Source organism: Nothobranchius furzeri, chromosome 11, assembly GCF_043380555.1.
Source record: "Nothobranchius furzeri strain GRZ-AD chromosome 11, NfurGRZ-RIMD1, whole genome shotgun sequence".
NCBI classification, from domain to species: Eukaryota; Metazoa; Chordata; class Actinopteri; order Cyprinodontiformes; family Nothobranchiidae; genus Nothobranchius; species Nothobranchius furzeri.
The window spans coordinates 69987871-70008410 of NC_091751.1; the positions used below are offsets into that span (position 1 = coordinate 69987871).

General features: G+C 45.9%; 1 protein-coding gene across 2 annotated transcripts in view; it reads right to left on the minus strand.

Moving 5' to 3' along the window:
- Positions 1-12829, minus strand: part of LOC107395073 (TSC22 domain family protein 2) — a 38290-nt gene extending 25461 nt beyond the window's left edge. For both annotated transcript variants that reach the window (XM_015974353.3, XM_054734927.2), the window contains exon 1: positions 10847-12829. In XM_015974353.3, the coding sequence (XP_015829839.1) occupies positions 10847-12600 (1754 nt within the window). In that variant the 5' untranslated portion in view covers positions 12601-12829. The remainder of the gene's footprint in view (positions 1-10846) is intronic.
- Between the last annotated feature and the right edge of the window lie 7711 nt (positions 12830-20540).

The window sequence follows — 20540 nt, forward strand, 5'->3', positions numbered from 1 at the left end:
GCTCTCACACTGTGGTAGAGTGTCGTTCATAAACCCGTTCACACACGCAGATTTTTTTATGACCGTCTGAACGCACAGATCCGATTTTTTTAAATGCGATTCGTGTCACTTGGATATGTAGTACTAATTCCGACACATATCTGATGTTTTTGAATGCGACTGCAGTATGAACGGTCATGTCGCATTAAATCTGTCTCCTACGTCACTGAGTCAGCGGAGGTGAGCGTCGTGTGTAGGGTTGTCACGGTAACCGGTGTAGCGGTAAATGGGTTAACAGCCGGTTAACCGGAAACCAGGAGTTGCTAATGCTAATGGTTAGCTTTTACTAGCCAAGATGCACACTCTCCTTCCTGTGGGCGGTCTCAAGTCCGGCTGGGCGTGACCAAAAATATTAATGTTCCCTGTGAGGTAAACGAGACTAGCTTTTCCTGACCCGACAGTTTTCCCATCTGTTTCCTTTCTGCGGCTAACGCAGACGATGGGCTCGGACATTTTTGCTTTCAGCGCGCGTGCGAAGCTCAGCGTGACCGAAAGAACACGTAATACGCAGTTTCTCTGTGACCCAGCCCTTTAAAGGCCGAAGGGGGACTTTGTGGCAGCTAAACGTAGCATGATTGTTGCACAGCTTGCTTTGGAAAAGTGTCAAAATGTGACAACAAGTAAAGCTGAGTGACACACCCCACTGTCAGGTCTCTTATCAGGAGAACAGGGGCAGAGTGGACCCACTACTGCTCCGAGTGTGATAGGGACGTTCTGTCATAAGAGCCCCTTCCTCTTATCAACACAGAGACAAGTCCTCTCGCAGCACGACACGTCCTCCACGAGTGGGTCGGTCACAAAGCCAGGCCAACTCTACCCGTAATAATAATAAACTGATGTTAGGATTCACGACAAGTGGTCCGTGCTGACTGGAACCGTCATCTACAGCAGTCTGACTCCTGAGGGACGAGGGGAGCCATGAGGATGTGATGCAACGGGCCGAGTGTCATGTTAGTAAATGAAATCGGGTCAACAGGCAGCTCCAGAGGACACTGCTGCAAAACCCTGGGGGCCACAATGTGGTAAAATGGTGCTTCCTCTCTCGAGTCACATCAAAGTCTTATCTGACGTAACACACTCAGGGTTAAGTGGAAAACACTGTTGAAGATACTTGTGATACAATCGTCTCCAGATCCCAGCGACAAACAAGCCATCATAAACCCCCAGAAGATGCTTTTCCAGAGATGACTGTACAAAAACTGGAACCGTCCATAACTAGTTCCACTACATTTCAATATAAACAAATCAGAATCTGAGGAAGCAAACCAAAGCATGATGGGAACTGCAGTTCTAAGTGGTCACACACTCAAGATAACACACCACACCAGAGATGATGTGTGTTCAGAAATGTCGAACCCTCGATTGAAATACTACAAAAATGGTGAGTGAAGATGTGACGAGTGCCTGTCCTCCCTCCCTGCCTGCTTTAGACTCTGGCAGAAGACTTTATATGGAAACCACCGGGAGACTCACGGCTCTTCGTCATGTCCGCTTAGGAGCGCCACCCACTACAGCTGAGAGGAAGATGACTTCAGCTGTGCTGTTTGCAGCATGTTGGGTTGTTAGGTCACACAGAAGATTAAACAGCAAAGTCTCAGAGCAAATCTGCACTATTGGTTGGTTTAAATGCACTAAAGGTCTATTTAAACATGACGCAGGTTTTCACAAGTGTGGAAACACAAATTCAAATGGCGTTTGTTTTTAAAGTACCTTCCTGAGCAGGAACCAACTAAAGGCAGGCCAAGCCCGCAGCTCGTTTACAGACGCCATGACTAGCTTGAAGCAACCAGAACGTTCAGCAAAGTCACAGAAACTTTTCTTTAAAAGGCTTCGCCTCACTATCCTGAGGTCATAAACACAAGTAACGGCTTAGTGAAGGAACACAAGTTCAACTCTGGGTTTCTGGTGTCAAAAAGCTGGTCGACTTCTCACAGGCAAGCATCAGCACGGTAGCGTCTGCAGGAAAACTCCAGGGTTTTAGTTTTAAAAGCAGGGCAACAAAGACGCTGCACAAAAGGGCAGCGAGTCTCTTCCATTTGTCAGAATGAAACCTCTCAGACTTACACTCAGACGCTTCTTTATGATCAGGAGGAAGTAGCCTAAAACAGACCGATTACTGCTGGTTCCTGGTAACTTTTACAAGCTTCAGTCCAATATTAAACTATTTGCGTGGAACAATACGGTTAGTGAGGAAATAAAAGTTTATTTTTCAAAACAAAAGTGTTTTAAAGCTGATAAAGGTTATATGTTGGGTGCTTTTACTGACGTCAGCAAAAACGCACATCACCCTGGAGGACACTGCAATGGCGAACACTCAAAGGCTCTGATTAAAAACACCTACTGCTGGAAAATTAGCAGGTTTATGTAGATATTTTAAAACGTATCGGCAGGTTTTTCTGCTGAGGCAACCCGCTCTACCTCCTGAGCTACAGCCGCCCCTAACAACTAACTACTTGGTTTCTCCTGGATAAATAACCTAGACAACCCTGACAACCGTTCTCCCTCACTGGTAAATGGGAAAAGCGCTTCTCATCATGCACTCCCCAATTTTAAAGCTTACAGGAACACAAAATTTTAAATTTATTTTTTATTCAACCTTTATTTAACCAGATGGGTTGATTGAGAACTCATTCCCATTTTCGACGACGATCTAGCCGAGAGGCAGCAGCAACAGACACACAGTTAGCTTAGCCATAAGTGTGTCATCAGGCCCTGCTCCTCCACTGGAAGCGAGTGTCGGCTCTGAAACCCGCCTCCCCTGGAAGTTGATCACTAATGTCCACTTCCTCCTAGTTGCGTGCATAGAGCAGTGGGTTGCAGTTGAGAATGTGACCTCCATGGCACATATGACTGCTTTAAACCTCCACCGGTACCGGAGTGGAAATTCAGACACATTACTTCTGCTTTGGGGACAAAACACCGCAGTAAAAACCAAGAGTCCAGTCAACAAAGATGCACGTAATGGCCAGCACAGGACGTGCGTGTTTGGCTACCACTGATTTGTAACAGACTGGTAGTCGAGTGGTTAGAGGAGCTGACTGGCATGTTCTCTTGCGTCTGTTCTCCTGGTTGAATCAGTAGGTTTTTCTTTTTTAGCTACACTTTTCAGAATTGGGTTTTCAAAGCTTTACTGGTAAACTGATTAAAATATGAGTCGAGGTGAGCTGAGTAAATCAACTAAAACGCTGCTTGGAAATGACCAAATTCAAAGATTTTTAGAGACAAAAAATAATCAAACTAAAACATAAATGAATTCAATCTGCTTCAGCTGGCTAAATAAATTATTCAAAGATCAGTCAGGAGGATATTTCATATTTATATGGAATCATCACATCTTATTGATCATTTTAATAAATATGTAGTCGATCATCAAGCTACAACTATAATTCTGAAAGTCAACACATCCTCGTTGAAGATGTGTTATTGCTAGTGTGAATTAGCATTTAAGCTTTATGCTTGCTTAGTATGAGGATAGCTGTATAGTCACTGACACTAGTCACTGACTTGATGCAATTTGCTGGGTTCCTTATAAGGAAACATTATTTCTGATTGGCTTAATGACCTGACCTGAACTGGAATGTTTATTATGTGAAGTGCCTTGAGACGATTCTTGTCGTGATTTGGCGCTTTATAAATAAACTTGAATTGAATTTGTGAACTGGTAATAAAAATGTTCCACATCCTCACCAGTCACGCAGACCAGGCTGAATACTGGTCAGTTCTGATTAACAGAACATTGTTAAAGGACCTCTAATTTCAAGTTTGAAACATTAAAACTCAGCATCCCCGTAGTTCTTTGGTTAATCGGATGATCTCACTGCCTTTGAGTCGACCCAGGGCCGGTGCTAGCCATACGAGTGCCCTAAGCACAAAGGCTCTGTGACCATCCCATTAGGGACCGCCCGCCCCGCCGATTATTGATGCATCTTTCTCCTCCCTCACCTGGCTGCCAAGTTATTACGTGGTACTTAAGAAACACACTTGTAATGACGAAACATTGATTTACTTCCAATATCTTATTAACATAAGTATCAGTGCAATGTTTTAAAGAAAAGTACGGTCATTAACAGCTTCCGACAAAAATAACGCTGGACGGCCAATTAATTTAGACATGAATAACTGTTCTTTTTCAAAAAGTAGATATGATTAAACAACATTTTAGTTTAAAAACCCTCGAAAGAACTTCATTTAAATGTATAAATAAATGCATAAAACAGGAAAAGAATAGCGTACAGACGCAGATCTTTTGCGGTGTAACTTGCTATGGGCTTTGGAATTCTGTTCGTCTTTTCCGAGTTTGATGGAAATTTTAACAATGCCTGCTCCATAGTCTTCTGGTTGGTGGCGGCAGCCACAGCTACCGGCGTCTTTTCCTCCTCCTCCGGGTGAGAACGATCAACGTGGTTTCTCACGTTTGTCGTGTTTCCAAAAATATTTCTAACATGCAAAGCTAGCTAAAGTTAGCAAATGTTAGCTTGACTTAGGAATGTTTTTGTAATGAAGTCATCTGCTATTTACCAACTTTATTCAAATGATATATTGGAGATTAAAGGCAACGTGAAATGTGGGCTATTAAAGAACAATAAAGCTAGCTTGCAAAACAGAGCTAACAATGAAACATTAGCTAAATTTCACTAATGCTAGTTTGCCTCAGCAACCTTTTAGTGAAAAAATTAAACATCAAAAGTGCACTTTAATGTGTTTTGTTTCTAACTGAAAGGCCATGCTGCTAGTGAAGCTGGAGATGTCGGAGCTGTAAGCTATGACTCTGTTATTTATGTGTTACGGTAGACTCTTGATCCTAGCCGTCCAGGTGCAGCCCACTGCCCGGTCCTGCCACAGCGATGACTCAGCATCATCAGATTTAACAGCTTTGTTGACGGGATCAACATGTCCAGGTTAGGTACCTTCATCAGACTCAAACATCTTGTGTAACACAAGTGAAGACATCACTAAATGTTTTCCTCAGAATTCAGAGGATCCAAACAGCAGCTGGTGTGAGCTGGAGGGTCTTCAGTGAGGTTCTGAACCAGAAAACGGGTAGAACCGGAACACGTGAATTTTTGGCAAACGTATGTTTCCCGACGATTCTTTTGTTTTGGGTTTCCCAGAATCTCATTTGTTGTTTTACATTTTGTGTTTGTGTTCTGAAACGGGCGTTGGGAAAGCTTCGGGTGCAGCTTCCTTCATCCGGCACATGCTTCAGCACTCATGGAGTCCCTGAGAGTGGAATGCTCCAGATCACCACAAGGTCTACGAGAGCAGCTGTCCTTCTCTGCCCCGGCTCCATTTCCCAGATCCATCCAGAGGATGAGGAAGGTGACGGAGACATGCTGAAAACTTTAAACATCCGTCGAAAGTGACGAAAGCTTGTGATTGGTCAGGACGCCGCTTCCTGGACGCATTGCTGTGGCGCCGTTAAAAATTGAACAGATATTTTGCGGCAGACCCAAAACAGATGGAAGAACGCATCACGAAAAAGTCCAACAATATGAACATTTATCCACCCGTGACTGAAGGAGTACAAAATACAGCGCAAACGTGGACGGAAACGACGGAAAATGTGGCTTTAGAGATGGCGACCGCATGGAGAGGTGGAGGAGAACAAAGGACAAATTTGTCGGTGTTATTAAGTCTCTGAAATACATAACACATTAGTAAATACACTATCGTGGACCGGATACACGAGTGTTATGGTGGCAGGATATCTAAGAAAAGCGCTACGCCCTCTGTTGTCTTGGCGGGGAATTGCTTTGCAGCACTCCGCTGCCTGAACAGAAGTTCGAATGTGAAAACCTTTCCAACACGCCGTGTGTGCCTCTCCGTTGTGGAGCTCACGGAGAAGCATAAATCAGGCCTAAAGCCTGATTTATGCTTCTCCGTCTGCGTCAGTGCAGAGACGCGCAACGCCATTATCCGTCCTCGCGTAGGGCTCCGGCAGGCACGCAAGTACGTACGGAGTCGAGCCCACTTTTTTAAACGTCCGTCGAACGAGACGGATTACGCAAGCTTGTGATTGGTCAGGACGCCGCTGTTGTTTACAGCGCCGCCTAGGGCTGGGCGATATATCGATATTCTTTAAATATCGGTATAATTTCTAAACAAGATATAAGATGACTTTATATCTTTATATCAATATAACTGGCCAAACTGCTATGCTAGCGATTAGCCGCTATGCTAGCGACATGTTGCTCCATCTCTAAGCGGCTATTACGTGTATTCTCACGTTTGCTCAGTCTGAGAGCCTCTGGGTAAATGTGCTGCTCTAAACTTTGCATTTGGCCTCCTGGTTTTTAATTATTTGGGGACGTTCAATGCCAACGGAGTTCTGTTTTCCATCCTGCTTGTGCGGAGAGACGAGCCAAACCCCCCCTCCCCTGTGTAATGAGGAAACGGCTACGGAAAGCCGGAGTGGCCAAATGACCTGAAATATATTGTAAGGGCTTGAATAGTAAACTATAGGGTTACCGTTTTATTTTGAAGGCGAACTCAACGGGTGAGAAATGTTGTTCCGGTTCCGTTTTTTCCGCTCTGGTTTGCTATGCTAGTAAATACTCCGTTACGAGTGATTCCGATGAAAAAGTTGAGTTTGTAAGGTGTGGGTTATGGCGACAGTAGCCCGAAAATAACACTCATTAAAGAGCAACCAGAGACTCTGAGTCATTACAGTATAATCGCTGATATGAGCCAACACTGCTAACTAATAACTAACAACTAGTTAATAACTAGTTTTTCTAATTAATAACTCCATGGTGCATGACCCATGTGATCTTCAGTAGATGCAATTACATCATCGTACATTTAGCTTAACATGATGGATGTTTTTTCTCTGGACAAGACCTATACAATATGGGCCACCTCTAGATGTAATTTAAATAATTTTACATTAATTATAAATATATAATTAAAAAGTGCCTGTGGGACATTTGATACACCTCTGGCTCTCAACTGTGTGTGTGTGTGTGTGTGTGTGTGTGTGTGTGTGTGTGTGTGTGTGTGTGTGTGTGTGTGTGTGTGTGTGTGTGTGTGTGTGTGTGTGTGTGTGTGTGTGTGTGTGTGTTAGCAGACAGCTGTACCTGTGTTACTAAAGCTCAGACTGGTAGAGAATAGGCACTACGGTTAAAGTTTGACAAGAATCAATACATTTTTATGCATTTAACCTACCGATTTATGTTTATAATTTCTCAAGAGCTTGAAGTGAGTTAACTTGTCAACAGTTTACAGGAGGAAAAATATCGAGATATATCTCGTATATCGGAATTCAGCTTAAAGATATCGAGATATAAGTTTTGGTCCATATCGCCCAGCCCTAGCGCCGCCATTGCAAAGAAAGCCGAGGATAACTGGCGGCAGACACGGAGAAGCTTGAAGAATACCTCGCGAAAAAACTAAATATATGAACGTTTAATTCTCCCGTGACTAAATGAGTGAAAAGATGCGCAGCAAGCGTTTTATTTGTGGATGGAAATGACAGGAAACGTGGGTTTAGAGGTGGCGAGCGCATGAAGAGGTGGGAGGATGAGAGACAAATATGTCCGCGTTAAAAAGTCTCTTATATACACAAAAAACACAATATAAACACACTATCTTGGACCGATACATGACAGGATACCACAGAACAGCGCTACGCCCTCTGTTGTCCTGCCGGGCAATTGTTTTGCAACACTCTCCAGGAGACGGAGAAGTATGAGAGAAAAACGTCTCCGTCAATCCGTGCGTGTCTGTCCCTCGCGGAGCTGACGGAGAAGCATGAACCAGGCTTAAGGGTCACCGCTCCTACGGTAACCCACCGGGATATTATATCTTTTAAAAAACAAAACGGTTATTATTATTGACAACATTTTTACCAGGGTTCACCACTACGCCGGTTACCGTGACATCCCTAAAGATGAGCTACAATGTAGCCACAGCTGCCCTGGGGCGCACCGACGGTAGCGAGACTGCCGAACACGGGTCCACCGGTCCTTCTGACCGCCACTAGCAGGAAAGGCAGGTTAATAGTGTCTTGCCTAAGGACACAACTGCAGCATTTTCTGGTGTGAGTCAGGATTGAACCTGCAACCTTCTGATTACTAGAACAACCCACTGTACCTAGAACTGTTTGGTCTCTTCTGAGGGTCCACCAATGTAAATGTGTTAGAATAAATGCTAGCCAGGTATAGCTAGTCTGTTCTGAGGTGTAAACATGGATTGCCGCTTCACGCATATGGGACTTTAGAGAGCCGTCTGGATACTCTGAAGTTGCAAATGAGGTATTCTGGCCAGAGGGGGCTGGGTGACTTTTCATTAACCCAGTAAAGGGTCGCCGGCTCAAGTGTTCCACACCTTTAAATTAGTTCCTGCAGCAGCATCGGGCTGCCCAGGGATGTGCCTGCCTCTAAATCACCTGTCCTAAGGTACATCAGAGCAATTTTTGATTAATCTAAAAGTCAAAGCTCTGATTCTTCCCTCTTGAGTGTAGACCTACTACAGCCATGCAACTTATTTTTATTTTTTTTTTTACAGTTTGTCTAGTAACATATTTTACACAAGGTTCTTGTTAAAAATCCATGAATAAATAACAGGTAAATTAAAGTGCTTCAAGATCTATTTGAATTGGTCAGAATCTGCATTGCTTAATCAGAAATGGGCATCGGCCCTCGGCGCCTGAATCAGTGCGTCTCTGCTCCAGGAGCCCATCAAGTGTGTTGTAATCATCGTGAGAGAAGTGAGGAAATGTGGCTCTACCACCAGTAACATAATCTTCTTTACAACACGCCACAATAGTCTGCAGCCCTGACACATAATGCCACTGTTCCAGAGCGAATTACATAAGGGTTTAATCGTTTTTCAGCATAACAACACTGAAAATGGCCAGTGTGGGAATACTACTGTAGGACCTAAACACACAGCATCAGCTGGAAAGGGTCTGACCTAATTCTGTTTTATTGACAATGAGACAATGATATGGTCACGTCAACACCCCCATATGAAAGGTAAACGTGTCTGCTTCCTGATTGTGTTTAGAAAAGGTCTGAGTGGGTTTCACAGAGGAGCTTCTGATGGGTGACAGCTACCGGAGAGGTCTGAACAAGCACCTGCACATCAAAGTGTGTGTGTGTGTGTGTGTGTGTGTGTGTGCGTGCGTGCGTGCGTGCGTGCGTGCGTGCGTGCGTGTGTGTTCTTGTACATACTACATACTGAGGACCATTTTGACCATTTTCACTACAAAGTGAGGACATTTTTTTGGTCCTCACCTTTTTTAGAAGCATACCAGAAGCTTACTATACCAGTTAGAGGTGTGGTGTGAATTAAGTTTTAGTTAAGGTTAGGAATAGATCAGCGTTGGTTATGGTTAGGGTATGGGTTAGTAGGAATGGGCACCGAATTCGGTACTTTTTAAGGTAACGACTGAGCACCGATTCACGTTTCAAACGGTGCCTCGTTTCGGTACCCGTCCTTCATAACGAGAACTAGACAGCTGCGCATGCGCAAGAGCGTTATGTCATCGGTCGCTGCGAGCCAGTTGTAAACAGAGCAGCATGGTAGAAAGAACACGCTAAAGCTTGGGTCCACTTCACTACATGTGATGGGTAACTGGGTGATGATGAAACCAGCGACAACGATCTAAGTGAGACATCCTCATCTTAATCTGCTCCGGTAGGTAAATAAAATGTTTAAGATAACGTTAGCTTGATATGCTAGCTTCCGTTCCGCTAATGGTGCGTTCGCATTCTCCTCGGAACTCCGAATCTCCGACTAGAAGAACATGAACGCGCTCTAAAGTTTGGCTTCACTTTACTAAATGCGACGGGTGATTGGGTGAAGATGAAACCAGCGACAACGATCTAAGTGTGAGGCATCATCGTTTTAATCTGCTCCAGCAGCTAAATAAACTGTTTAAGATAACGTTAGCTTGATATGTTAGCTTCCATTGCCACCGTTGTTATCAGCTAATGGTGCGTTCGCTTTCTCCTGGGAAATTCTAACTTCCCAGTAGGAAAAATCAAATGAACAAAGACGGCAAAAGGAATGAAGATACACAGTAAATTTAGTTCACAGTAAAGATGTTTGCTTCAGTTTAATTATCAGCTTATAAAACTACAAGGACGATGTTAAAATACAAACAGTTGAATGTTAGTTATCGTGATATTTATCAAATATGGTTATAAATTGAGAAAAATATATATTTAATTATGAAAGAGAATTAAAATAATAAACACTCAAAAGTATCGAAAATTGGTACCGTTAAGTACCGGTATCGATTCCTAGGTACCGGGAATTAGTACCGAATCGATTCAAATGTCAAAGGTACCCATCCCTATTAAGGCATGGTGAAATCACAAAAATGAATGGAAGTCAATGGAGGGTCCTCACTATGATAGAAAGACAGACGTGTGTGTGTGTGTGTGTGTGTGTGTGTGTGTGTGTGTGTGTGTGTGTGTGTGTGTGTGTGTGTGTGTGTGTGTGTTAAACAAGTTGCTGCTTGAGCTTAAGAAGCCACAGAGTGATGCCAACACTCTGAAACACGTTTAAAAAGACCTGACGGTGCTTTATTTAGGGGAAACCCCCCATTTACTTCCTGTGCTTCACTACGCTCTTCTTCTACTCTGTCACACACTTCCTCCCTCAATCCTTATGAAACAAGTTAAGTCAATAATACACGTCCATGCTGCAGTCTGGGCCTTTTTCTGTTATTAATTACAAGCCTTTTCTATCATTTAAGATTTTCCATTTAATTACTGAATTCTAATTAATTGTGTGAAACCTTTCAAAGCAGAGATTGAATATCAGAAGACATTCCCTAAAAGGTACAGATGTAGGTTACCTGTCATCCTCCCCATCTACAGGTATGTGGATTCCAAAAAGGCTGTTGACTGTGGGGGTGGCGAGGTGCAGGGTCTCAGGCATGAGGGGTTTCACCGTTTCCCTCCCAGACACCACCGGGGACTGAGCACCGAGCATTCCCTCAGACTTCCTTCCAACAGCAGCACCTTCCACCTGTCCAAATCCTGCCACCGGGAGGCTCTGCGCCCCCAACACCACTGGAGTCTTGTTGGGAGTTATCTGACCAGCAGGCAAACTGGAAGGTGTTATATTTGGCATGGCTGCACTGGAGGCACTGAGCACAGCAGTGGGTACGCTTGAGGGTGTGCTAGATCCCACTGCAATGGCAGGCACATTCTGCACACCAGAAGACATGGGGTGGCCAAGGGGCTGAGGTTGTCCTGTGGCGGCGTACTGACCAGCGGTCTGCTGGGGCAGAGTTAATCCAGCAACCAGTATGGAGCCTCCAGTAGCTCCAAACCCTAAAGTCTGCTGTTGTAAGACACCAAGAGCTGGCTGCCCTGCAGAGATGGAGCCCCCTGCAGCCCCAGTGACGTCTCCAACCTGACCTGTAACAGGAACTGCTCCAGAAGCTGGGGACAAAACTGGAGCAGGAGGTTGTCCAACAATCCCTGCAGAAAGGCTAGACACTGGGAGGGACTGGCCACTGGAGAGCCCGGGTGGCACAGACGTAGGTTGCTGCTGCTGGTAGTACTCCAGCTGGTGTGGCATCAGTCCCAATGACTGGCTGGTCATGTGGAGTCCCACAGGAACCTGCGACTGAGGTGGGTATGATGGAGGCATGACGGGGGACTTCTGTAAGAGGACATCAGAATGAGACAGGCCATTTTGTCCAACAGAAAGTACATTCTGGACACCCCCCACTGTTGACTGAGCTGGCACCGCTGCAGGTTTGATACTGGAGAAGGAAGTGTGAGTGGCCATGCCACTGCTCCCGTGTTGCTGGACGCTGTAGCTCTGGTGCTGCTGGGGCAGAACCTCAGCTGGATGAATACGAGACAAAGAGGCAGCCTCCACCATGGAGCCTAGGCCCGGACCCGAGTGTGCTGCTGGGGAAACGACAGAACCCCCTAAAGGTCCGAGTCCACTGTCTCGGTCTGCTGCAGGGTCCAACGTGACACTGGCGTGTCTTATGCCATCTACAGTCCTGCCACCATGGGGGGCCTCGGAGTCTTTCTCATAAAACTCTGTACACGTCCACCTGCCTCTTCGAAAAGGCTCTCCAGTACCATGATCCAGTTTAATGACCCTAAAGCGTGAGGAGCAACTCGCAGTGGAGGTGGCAGCAGGGGGCGCGGAGGTCATTGCAGCTAGCTGGGATGTGTTCATGGACACCCCGGCACTGGTTGCTGGGGGAGGGGGTTGGTGCTGGGTGATGGCGGGGGGACTGGTTGGGTGCTGACCACTTTGACTGGAGCCGGATATTCCAACTTTTCTTAACTCTGCGTTACCGACCAGACCGGACGGACTGGTGTGGGGTGCTGGCACCACACCGCCACCCACCTCCGCCTCTCCCACATTATTTAGAGCCTCTTCGGAAGAGCTCCTGTCACAGGCCGGCTCGTACTCCGCCCGGGACACGTCGTACGTCTCCGACGAAGCGTCCTCAGTCCGTGACTCGTCTGGGTCGTCCAGGCTCTCCGTGTCGTCCGTGGCCCCTATAGCCGCCACCTGGGCCTGAGTCACGCTTGTAATCTGGAAGCAGCTCTTTTTCTTGGCCGGCATCTTCGACATATTGGACAGCGCGACTCCGGTCCCGTACGGCTGTCTGTCCTCCGTCAACAAGAGACGAGCTTCCGGTCGAATCTTTCTATAAGCTTAGAACAGATTACTTTGCTCTTTCAACTTAGCTGTAGTCGAGATAAATCTGCGCCATCCTCTTCCTCTCTCGGTCTCCTGTTGCGTTTCATGAGCTCGCACGGAGCACCGCCACACTTCGTCGTGCCCTGATCAGCGAGGGGCTTGACACCGATATAAACCACCGGGACGAAGTTCTCGGCTGGTCCGGCCAGACCCGCTGCTACCTCGGTGATCCACTTGTTGACTGGCCGCTGCCGCTGAGTGTGCTGCCCGGCTGGAGGAGCTACTTGAGGCTGAGGCCCCTTCACTCACCGAGCTAGCTAACAATTCGAGCCCAGTGGCAGCCGCACACTCCCCCCTACGTCGGTACAAGTATGTGTGACATCTTCAGTAAAGCGTTGCCCGCCTATCCGCTCACTTCACCGGTTTCCAGCCATTCGTTGGTGACAAGCACTTTGCCGCTGTCTGCGGTCGAGACGGGCGGGTTTTCCTCAAATGTAACGCTTTAAACAAATAATAATCCAACAGCGCGTACAGCTCCGCTCCCCCGTCAGTCCTGACAAGATGGCTATGTTGTATGTGGCCGCGCGCTGCATCGTGGGTAAGAAGAGAGCGTAACGTGTTTACGTAGAAGCCGTTTGTGAATCACTCTTCATGCTGCCTTCAGGAACTGCCGGGACAAATGGAAATACGACACTCGTTGAGGATTTGGCGATTTAACTCTTTTATCTGTTTTTAATGTGAAGTTAAAATTAGCCAAGGACGAACAAAAATTTTATCGTAAGTACAACGAGTCTTTCCAGGGCATACCTAATAATCTACAGAATATTTTTATGTTTTGTTTTTAGTTTTGCTTTCACTTAATCGCTTCTAAATCTGAGCAACATGTGTGTTTGGGCTAGCGAGTTGTTTCATTTAACTTTATTAACAGTTTGAACGAAATACAAAATCTCGTAGAGGATTAATGTCAGACCAAAAACATTAATCAAATCGGATAATGAAACAACAAAATTGAAACAATTAATGAGAAGAAAAATAAAATACGGAGGTAAAAAGAAGACAAAAAAACATCACATTGTTATTGATTCTTTGCACCAACGTCACCTAATCACGTGGGTCCACCATGGTGGATGACATGTAAACAGTGAGCAACTCAATTACTAAACAAAGGGGGAAGTAGAGCCTGAAATTGTTTTTGCGATCAAAACAAAAACTAAACTCCACCAGCATTCCTTCAACTAGTTCATGCCCAGTTCAGTTATCAGAAGAAGTAGCGCATCTAGCGGAGCTCATAGAGAGTGTTATGTTAACTAGCTTACCAAAGTTAGCTTACGTTCTCTCTGCAGCTGTTCACCGATGTAAACATGTTGCTGACTTTGCCTAAATTCACCCCTCTGGATTTATAACTTCATGTTATAAACAGTGTTTCACTTCGCACCATGGTGTCCCACAAGGTTCTGTGCTGGGGCCTCTACTCTTCCTCCTCTATCTGCTTCCTCTTCAGCACACCCTGAGCTCCTTCAAAGGAATCTCCTACCATCTTTATGCAGATGACATCCAACTGTACATCTCCTTTAAGCCCCATGAGATGTCTAAGCTGCAGCTGTTACACACCTGCTTAGACTCTATCAAAACCTGGATGGTGGGAGCTTTCTTCAGCTGAATGAAGATAAGACTGAGATCCTCATCTGTGCCCCAGACAAGCTGGTTCCCAAAGCCAGAGACTCTCTTGGTCAGCTTGCTTCCCACACCAAACCTTCTGTCAGGAATCTTGGTGTGACCTTTGACCCAGCTCTCACCCTGGATTCTCATGTCAGTTCTCTTGTTGGCTCTTCCTTCTTCCATCTCAGGAACGTTGCTAAGCTGAGTCCAATTCTGTCCCGCTCTGAACTTGAGACAGTTCTCCACACCTTCATCTCCTCACGCTTAGACTACTGTAACTCTCTTTTCACGTGTCTGAGCAGAACCTCCCTGAACCGTCTACAGGTGGTTCAGAACGCCTGTGCTCGGCTTCTGACCAAGTCCTCCAAACACACCCACATCACCCCGCTTCTCCTCCAGCTTCACTGGCTGCCAGTCAACTTCAGGGTTCATTTCAAGATCCTGGTTCTGGTCTATAGGGCCTTACATGGACAAGCACCATCGTACATTGGTGATCTTCTTAGTCCCTACACCCCCAGCAGGTCCCTGAGGTCCAGTGATCAAAGCCTACTGGTTGTGCAGCACCAGGCTAAAGGTCAAAGGTGACAGATCATTTGCTGCTGTGGCCCCCAGACTCTGGACCTCTCTCCCCCTGAGCCTGAGATCAGTGGACTCAGTGGTCTCCTTTAAAAAGCAGCAGAAGACTCACTTGTTCAAGCTGGCTTTTGTATGACCTTCTTCACCTCTCTCTCTTTAGTCTGCTCTCCCCACCTATTCCACCTTCCTCAGGATCCACTGATTTCCCTCTTTCCTGTTCACTCTCTCTCTTTCTTAACATTTTTTTAATCACAATTGCCTATTTTTGCTCATTTTAAATATATTTTTAACCATTTTCTAAATTCTTTTTGATATTTTTATATTTTTTGTTTTTGTGAAGCGCCTCGTGATTTTTATCTTGAGAGGCGCTATAGAAATGATATTCTTCTTCTTCACCAAAGCTGATTTTTAAAAAGTCCGGATCCCTACCAGCTTCTGTTGCTGGTGGTGTTATCGGGTTCAGCTGCTGGGCACGTTGAAGAGGTCCAATTCACCCAGTGTGCATTCTGAGGATTTACTGTTGTAACGTGAGGAAATATGGGTTTTCTGTCACAAAGGTGGTGTTGGACTCAGCTGGGTCAAAGCTGGGTCGCTGAGAACTATCACCCACAGATTAAGACCTGAACGTCCAAACTCGTGTCTCTGTGGGTCCGCAATACCAGATTCAAAACGCTTACTGAACAACTCTATTCTGACCGACTCTATTCTGACCGGATTCTTTTCCACTAACTGGTGGACCGTTACAAATTCTCTCGTTTGTGGGATGAATTTTTAACAAATGTGATATCCTTTGAGTTTTTTTTTCAGGTTACCTGCCTCCAGCCAGGGTCCTGTTACTAACTCATATTTTTAGGGATTACTAACCTGCTGATTTACATTTTTAGAACTTATTTACATCTCTATCTTTTTATTAGTGCTTTGTGTAGCATGATTATGTTTGATTACAAACTTAATTTTATTTTGTTACTATTTCCCTTAAAGGGCCACAAGCCAATTTGCCCTTCATTTTCATGATTATTTCTTTTATATATATGCCTTTAATTAGTGCAGCCTGCTGAGTTTCACATATCAGTTAGGATTTACTTTCTTTTATTTGTGTTTTCACTGCATCACGTTTTTACATGACATGTAGAGCAGGGTGCAGAACATTTCTTCTTTAGATAATTCACAAAAGGCATCCATATTTTCCCAGAGGCACCCATAGATAGGTTTTGATTGATTTCTTTGATTTGCATCAAATGCTATCTGTCGTGTGGGCTGTCTCACTTTGTCTCCTTCTCCGAGCTCGTATGGACTACATCCCATCAGAGGGGTCGTCTTCACCATCCTTCAGCTGGTTTCCTGTCGCATGGGGCTTCGGTCGTGGTTCGAGATGGGTCGAGGTCTGCGCTGGACTTCACTTGGACTACGCCTGAGGAATACATCACCTGCCCAGCTCCGTGTGACACACGAGCTGCTTATCCTTTGAATACCTTTGCATTATTGCTGATGAAATTAACTGCTATTGAAATAGCTCTGCTTTCGAGATTTCCTAAGTGGATTACTTTACAATGATTGCAACAGTTTTGGCCTTAATCATCTGATCAGGATAGACTCCCTTCTACACGAGACCTGTGGAGACGCTTCATCGTTCCTGCCTTCATCTGGGATGTCTACCTTCACGAGTACATCATGTTATTGAGGTTGTGACGTCAGGTGGCCTCTGATTGACCACCATGTCGTCACAAAAGGGGGGTCTGTAACGTGAGGAAATATGGGTTTTCTGTCACAAAGGTGGTGTTGGACTCAGCTGGGTCAAAGCTGGGTCGTTGAGAACTTTCACCCACAGATTAAGACCTGAACGCCAGCGAGTCTGGGAGGAAACCATAACATCTGCCACCTGCAGCTTCGTGCCAGAAGATGTTGTTCCCACAGAAGATGTTGTTCCCATAAAAGTAGTCATAACATAACAAGTCTTAAAACGTTGTTTCTTGATTTTAATGTTAAAGTAACCATTATCATTTTGCTCATTATAAATGTGTTTAATCAAATGAATGGTTCTTATGCTTTGGGGTAATTATAATGGCTTAATGAATCCATAATTCGATAGTGTTGAGGATGTTTGTTGCTGACCTTCACACACTCAAGCACACAAACATTCACACACACCCACACACCTCTTCTCACAGTAAGGTCCAAACACATTTGCTGACGCACACGTTTGCTTTGAGAAGAGAAAGGTTTTTGGTAAGTTTCAGTCTTAGGATTTCAGCTCGTGTTTGACTACGAAACAGAGAGGACCTGAAGGGGGGGACAGAGCCGGTTGGCTCGTTTCTTACCCCCCTTTTCTCACGCCGTTCCTGCCAAGCCAGGCAGAATAGCTGAATCGCAACTTCTAACGCAGACTCAATACAGAGTCTTTGATTTCTGAGTGAATTAACTTAAGAAAGCGCGTCGACAAAACGCTTTACCATCAACGTGTACCGAGGGCAACTCTGGACCGGTTCGCGGCGCATCTTTGTCTTCTTTGCCAGCCAAGGTGCCCTGGATGAAACATCATCCTAAGGTGACGTCCCGGGTCCAACAGAGGGTCCGATTTTCGGTGAGGCAAAACACGACAGATAGCGTTTGATGCATCTTTTCCAACTAAACCTAAGTTTATTCAAACCATCACTTTTCACTCAGACACCTGTTTCTTCCTGAAGCAAATTCAGACTCACACACGCATCCATCTCACCTCATGTTCAATTCTCACAACACTTTGCACACACACGCATCCATAATCACATCATATCACTCTCAATCTTCATTCACCGACAGAAGGTCTATTTGAGCAAGAACAGCATATCAACTGTTAAAGATTGTCCCACAAAGTTGCCAATGTTGATTGTTATTTCCTGTTTGTCAATTTCAAAATCATTAGTTTAATTTGAAGAATTAAAACTTTTGATTGTCAAACTGGTTTCCTCATTGAACTGAAACACAGACACTCAGATATTATCGTCAGTTTATCGATGAAAACAACCTTTGAGTCTTCTTGACAAAATAACTGAGTAAAGACAGTTTCTCCTTACAATATGGTTAAACCAACCAATTTTTCTTCACAATATGACCAGCCAGCCAGTTTTACACTGTGAAGCAGTGACATGATTAGAAAATATCGGAGCCCTGCTGTCGATACGTCTTCCTCTTTTGCTTGCGTTTTGTAACTGGAGCTTTTAAGCGCCGGTCATTTCGTGAAGTAGACCCCTTCTCACGCCTGCCGTGGGGTCTTTTCTGGACTCACCTTGACAGAACCATGAGCCCTGACCCTTCCTGGGGGTTAGGCTCAGTGATTTTACTGACGGCACGCGTCAACACATCTGACACTATCCCATTCGCATCCTTTTTGAGATGCGGTTTAGCCAAAGCAAATCCTTTTTTAACAAAAGGTGATATAAATCTGAAGAGTCTTGAAAATAACAAGCCAAAGCTGTGCCCATATAAATAAGGAGTCCCACTAAACCCCAGAAGACCGTGTCCGGCCTGAGTGATGTAATAATTAATAAAACGGTTGGGGTCGTTTCTCTGCAGGTGATAAATCATTTTTTCTGTTTGCAAGATGTATGCTGCACTGAGTAAAAGAGCTTAACTGACTCTCTCACACTGTTTCACGCACGTTATATTGCCGCATTTCTTTGATTAGCGGGCTTGAAATGCAACCTCACAGTGGTTTTTCAGTATAAGAAGTGAACAGGCTCATTCTGATCAGATTTTATTTCGATATGGATGTTTTCTATGTGATTCGTAGACACAGGGATGTAACCCACAGGGTTAAACACATGAGTGATTGTGTTCCCAAAGGTACCTTCAACTTTCACCGTACGTAATAACGGGGCGTGGACGTCACCCACCAACTGCTCGGGCACTATATCTGAGTAACTGTCATGACTCGAGGGAGATGTTTAACCCAAGACATGCAGAATCAACACGACTTCACTGGGTGAGTAAAAGAAAAGTTATTTTATTTTTAAACAGGAACAAAAAACACACTGGTATATCCAGTGAGGGTGTGCCGTTCGGCTTTGGTCCATATAATAGTCCAAGATGTGCGGGAAAGTTGGGTAGCCAAGGTGAGTGTAAGTGGAGGCTCAGCGGGCTGAGGCGGGTGAGGCGGGTGAGGCAGTGGAGATAAAACGGGCAGGCATTGTAGGAGGATGGGACGTGGTTCTGGAAATCCGGGGTTCGAGCGGCGAGAGTTGTGTGTAGAGTGGAGTTTCCTAACAGGTGCAATCATCTGGCATAGTGTGGTGCCTCTATCCTCCCTTTATACCCGTCCTCCAGATTGGAGATTCGTCGCACCTGCAGCTCCCTCCGCTCCTCACCTGTGGAAAATTGCCTCAGAGATGGTTAGCGTAGAAGGAGCACTCACCTCGGCTCAAGAACATGACCCCCCACCCCCCCTCAACGGACGCCCCCAGCGTCCCTGCAATGGATCTGGAAGCCTCAAAGTCAGTGATGAGGGTGGGGTCTTCAATGAAGGACCGAGGTATCTAAGACCGCTCCTCCGGCCCATACCCCTCCCAGTCCACCAGGTACTGCACATCCCGTCTCCGGGGGCGCTAGTCGAGGATCCGCCGAACCTTATAGACCAGCACCCCCCTTGTAGAGCTGGGCAGGAGGCGGCGGAGCAGGGGCCGGACACAGGGGGGCTGGAAACCACGGGCTTGACCAGGGACACATGTAACACGGGGTGGACCCTCAGCGATTGTGGGAGGTCCAGGCGCACGGTCACTGGGATTGGAACAGCAGCCACCTTGAACGGACCAAGGTACCTAGGGGTGAACTTCTTAGACGTCGCCTTGAGGGGTATGTCCTTTGATGACAACCAGACAGATCGGTGCTGGGCGACGATGCCAATCCGCCAGCTGCTGGTTCTACTCAGCGGTACGTAGGAGAGCGGACTTCGTGGCCGCCCACATACGGCTGGCTCGGCAAAGAAACTGAGGTGTGGTAGGTGTGGGACCTGTTTGGAGCGGGAAAAAGGAGGGCTGATATCCAATAGAAGCTTCAAACGGAAACTGGCCTGTGGCAGAGGAGACGTGGCTATTGTGGGTGTACTCCACCACTGGCCATTTGTTTGGGGGTGGAATCCCGAGGTTAAGGCGACCAGGGCCCCCAGGACGGTGGCGAACTCCTTCCAAACCTTGGACACGAACTGGGGGCCACAATCCGAGAGGATCTCAGTTGGTATACCATGGAGCCGAAACACATGCTTGACCAGGAGCTGGGCGGTCACGATGGAGGAAGGAAGGGTCTTTAAAGGAACCAGATGACAGGCCTTGGAGAACCTGTCTACAACAGTCAGTACAGTAGTAAAACCATGGGAGGAAGGTAGTCCACAAACAAAGTCTATAGTAATGTGTGACCAAGGGCGAGACGGAACAGGCAGGGAACACAGTAATCCAGCTGGTGGTCAGTTGGTACCTTTCTGCTGGGCACACACATGGCATGCCGACACGTACTCCTTGACGTCCTTGTAGATGGAGGGCCACCAGAAAGAGCGCTTGATTAGGGTTAAGGTTCGTCCCACCCCAGGGTGTATGGAGAATTTCCCAGAGTGAGCCCAGTGGATGACCTTTCCTCGCAGACTCTGAGGAACAAACATTTTATTGGGT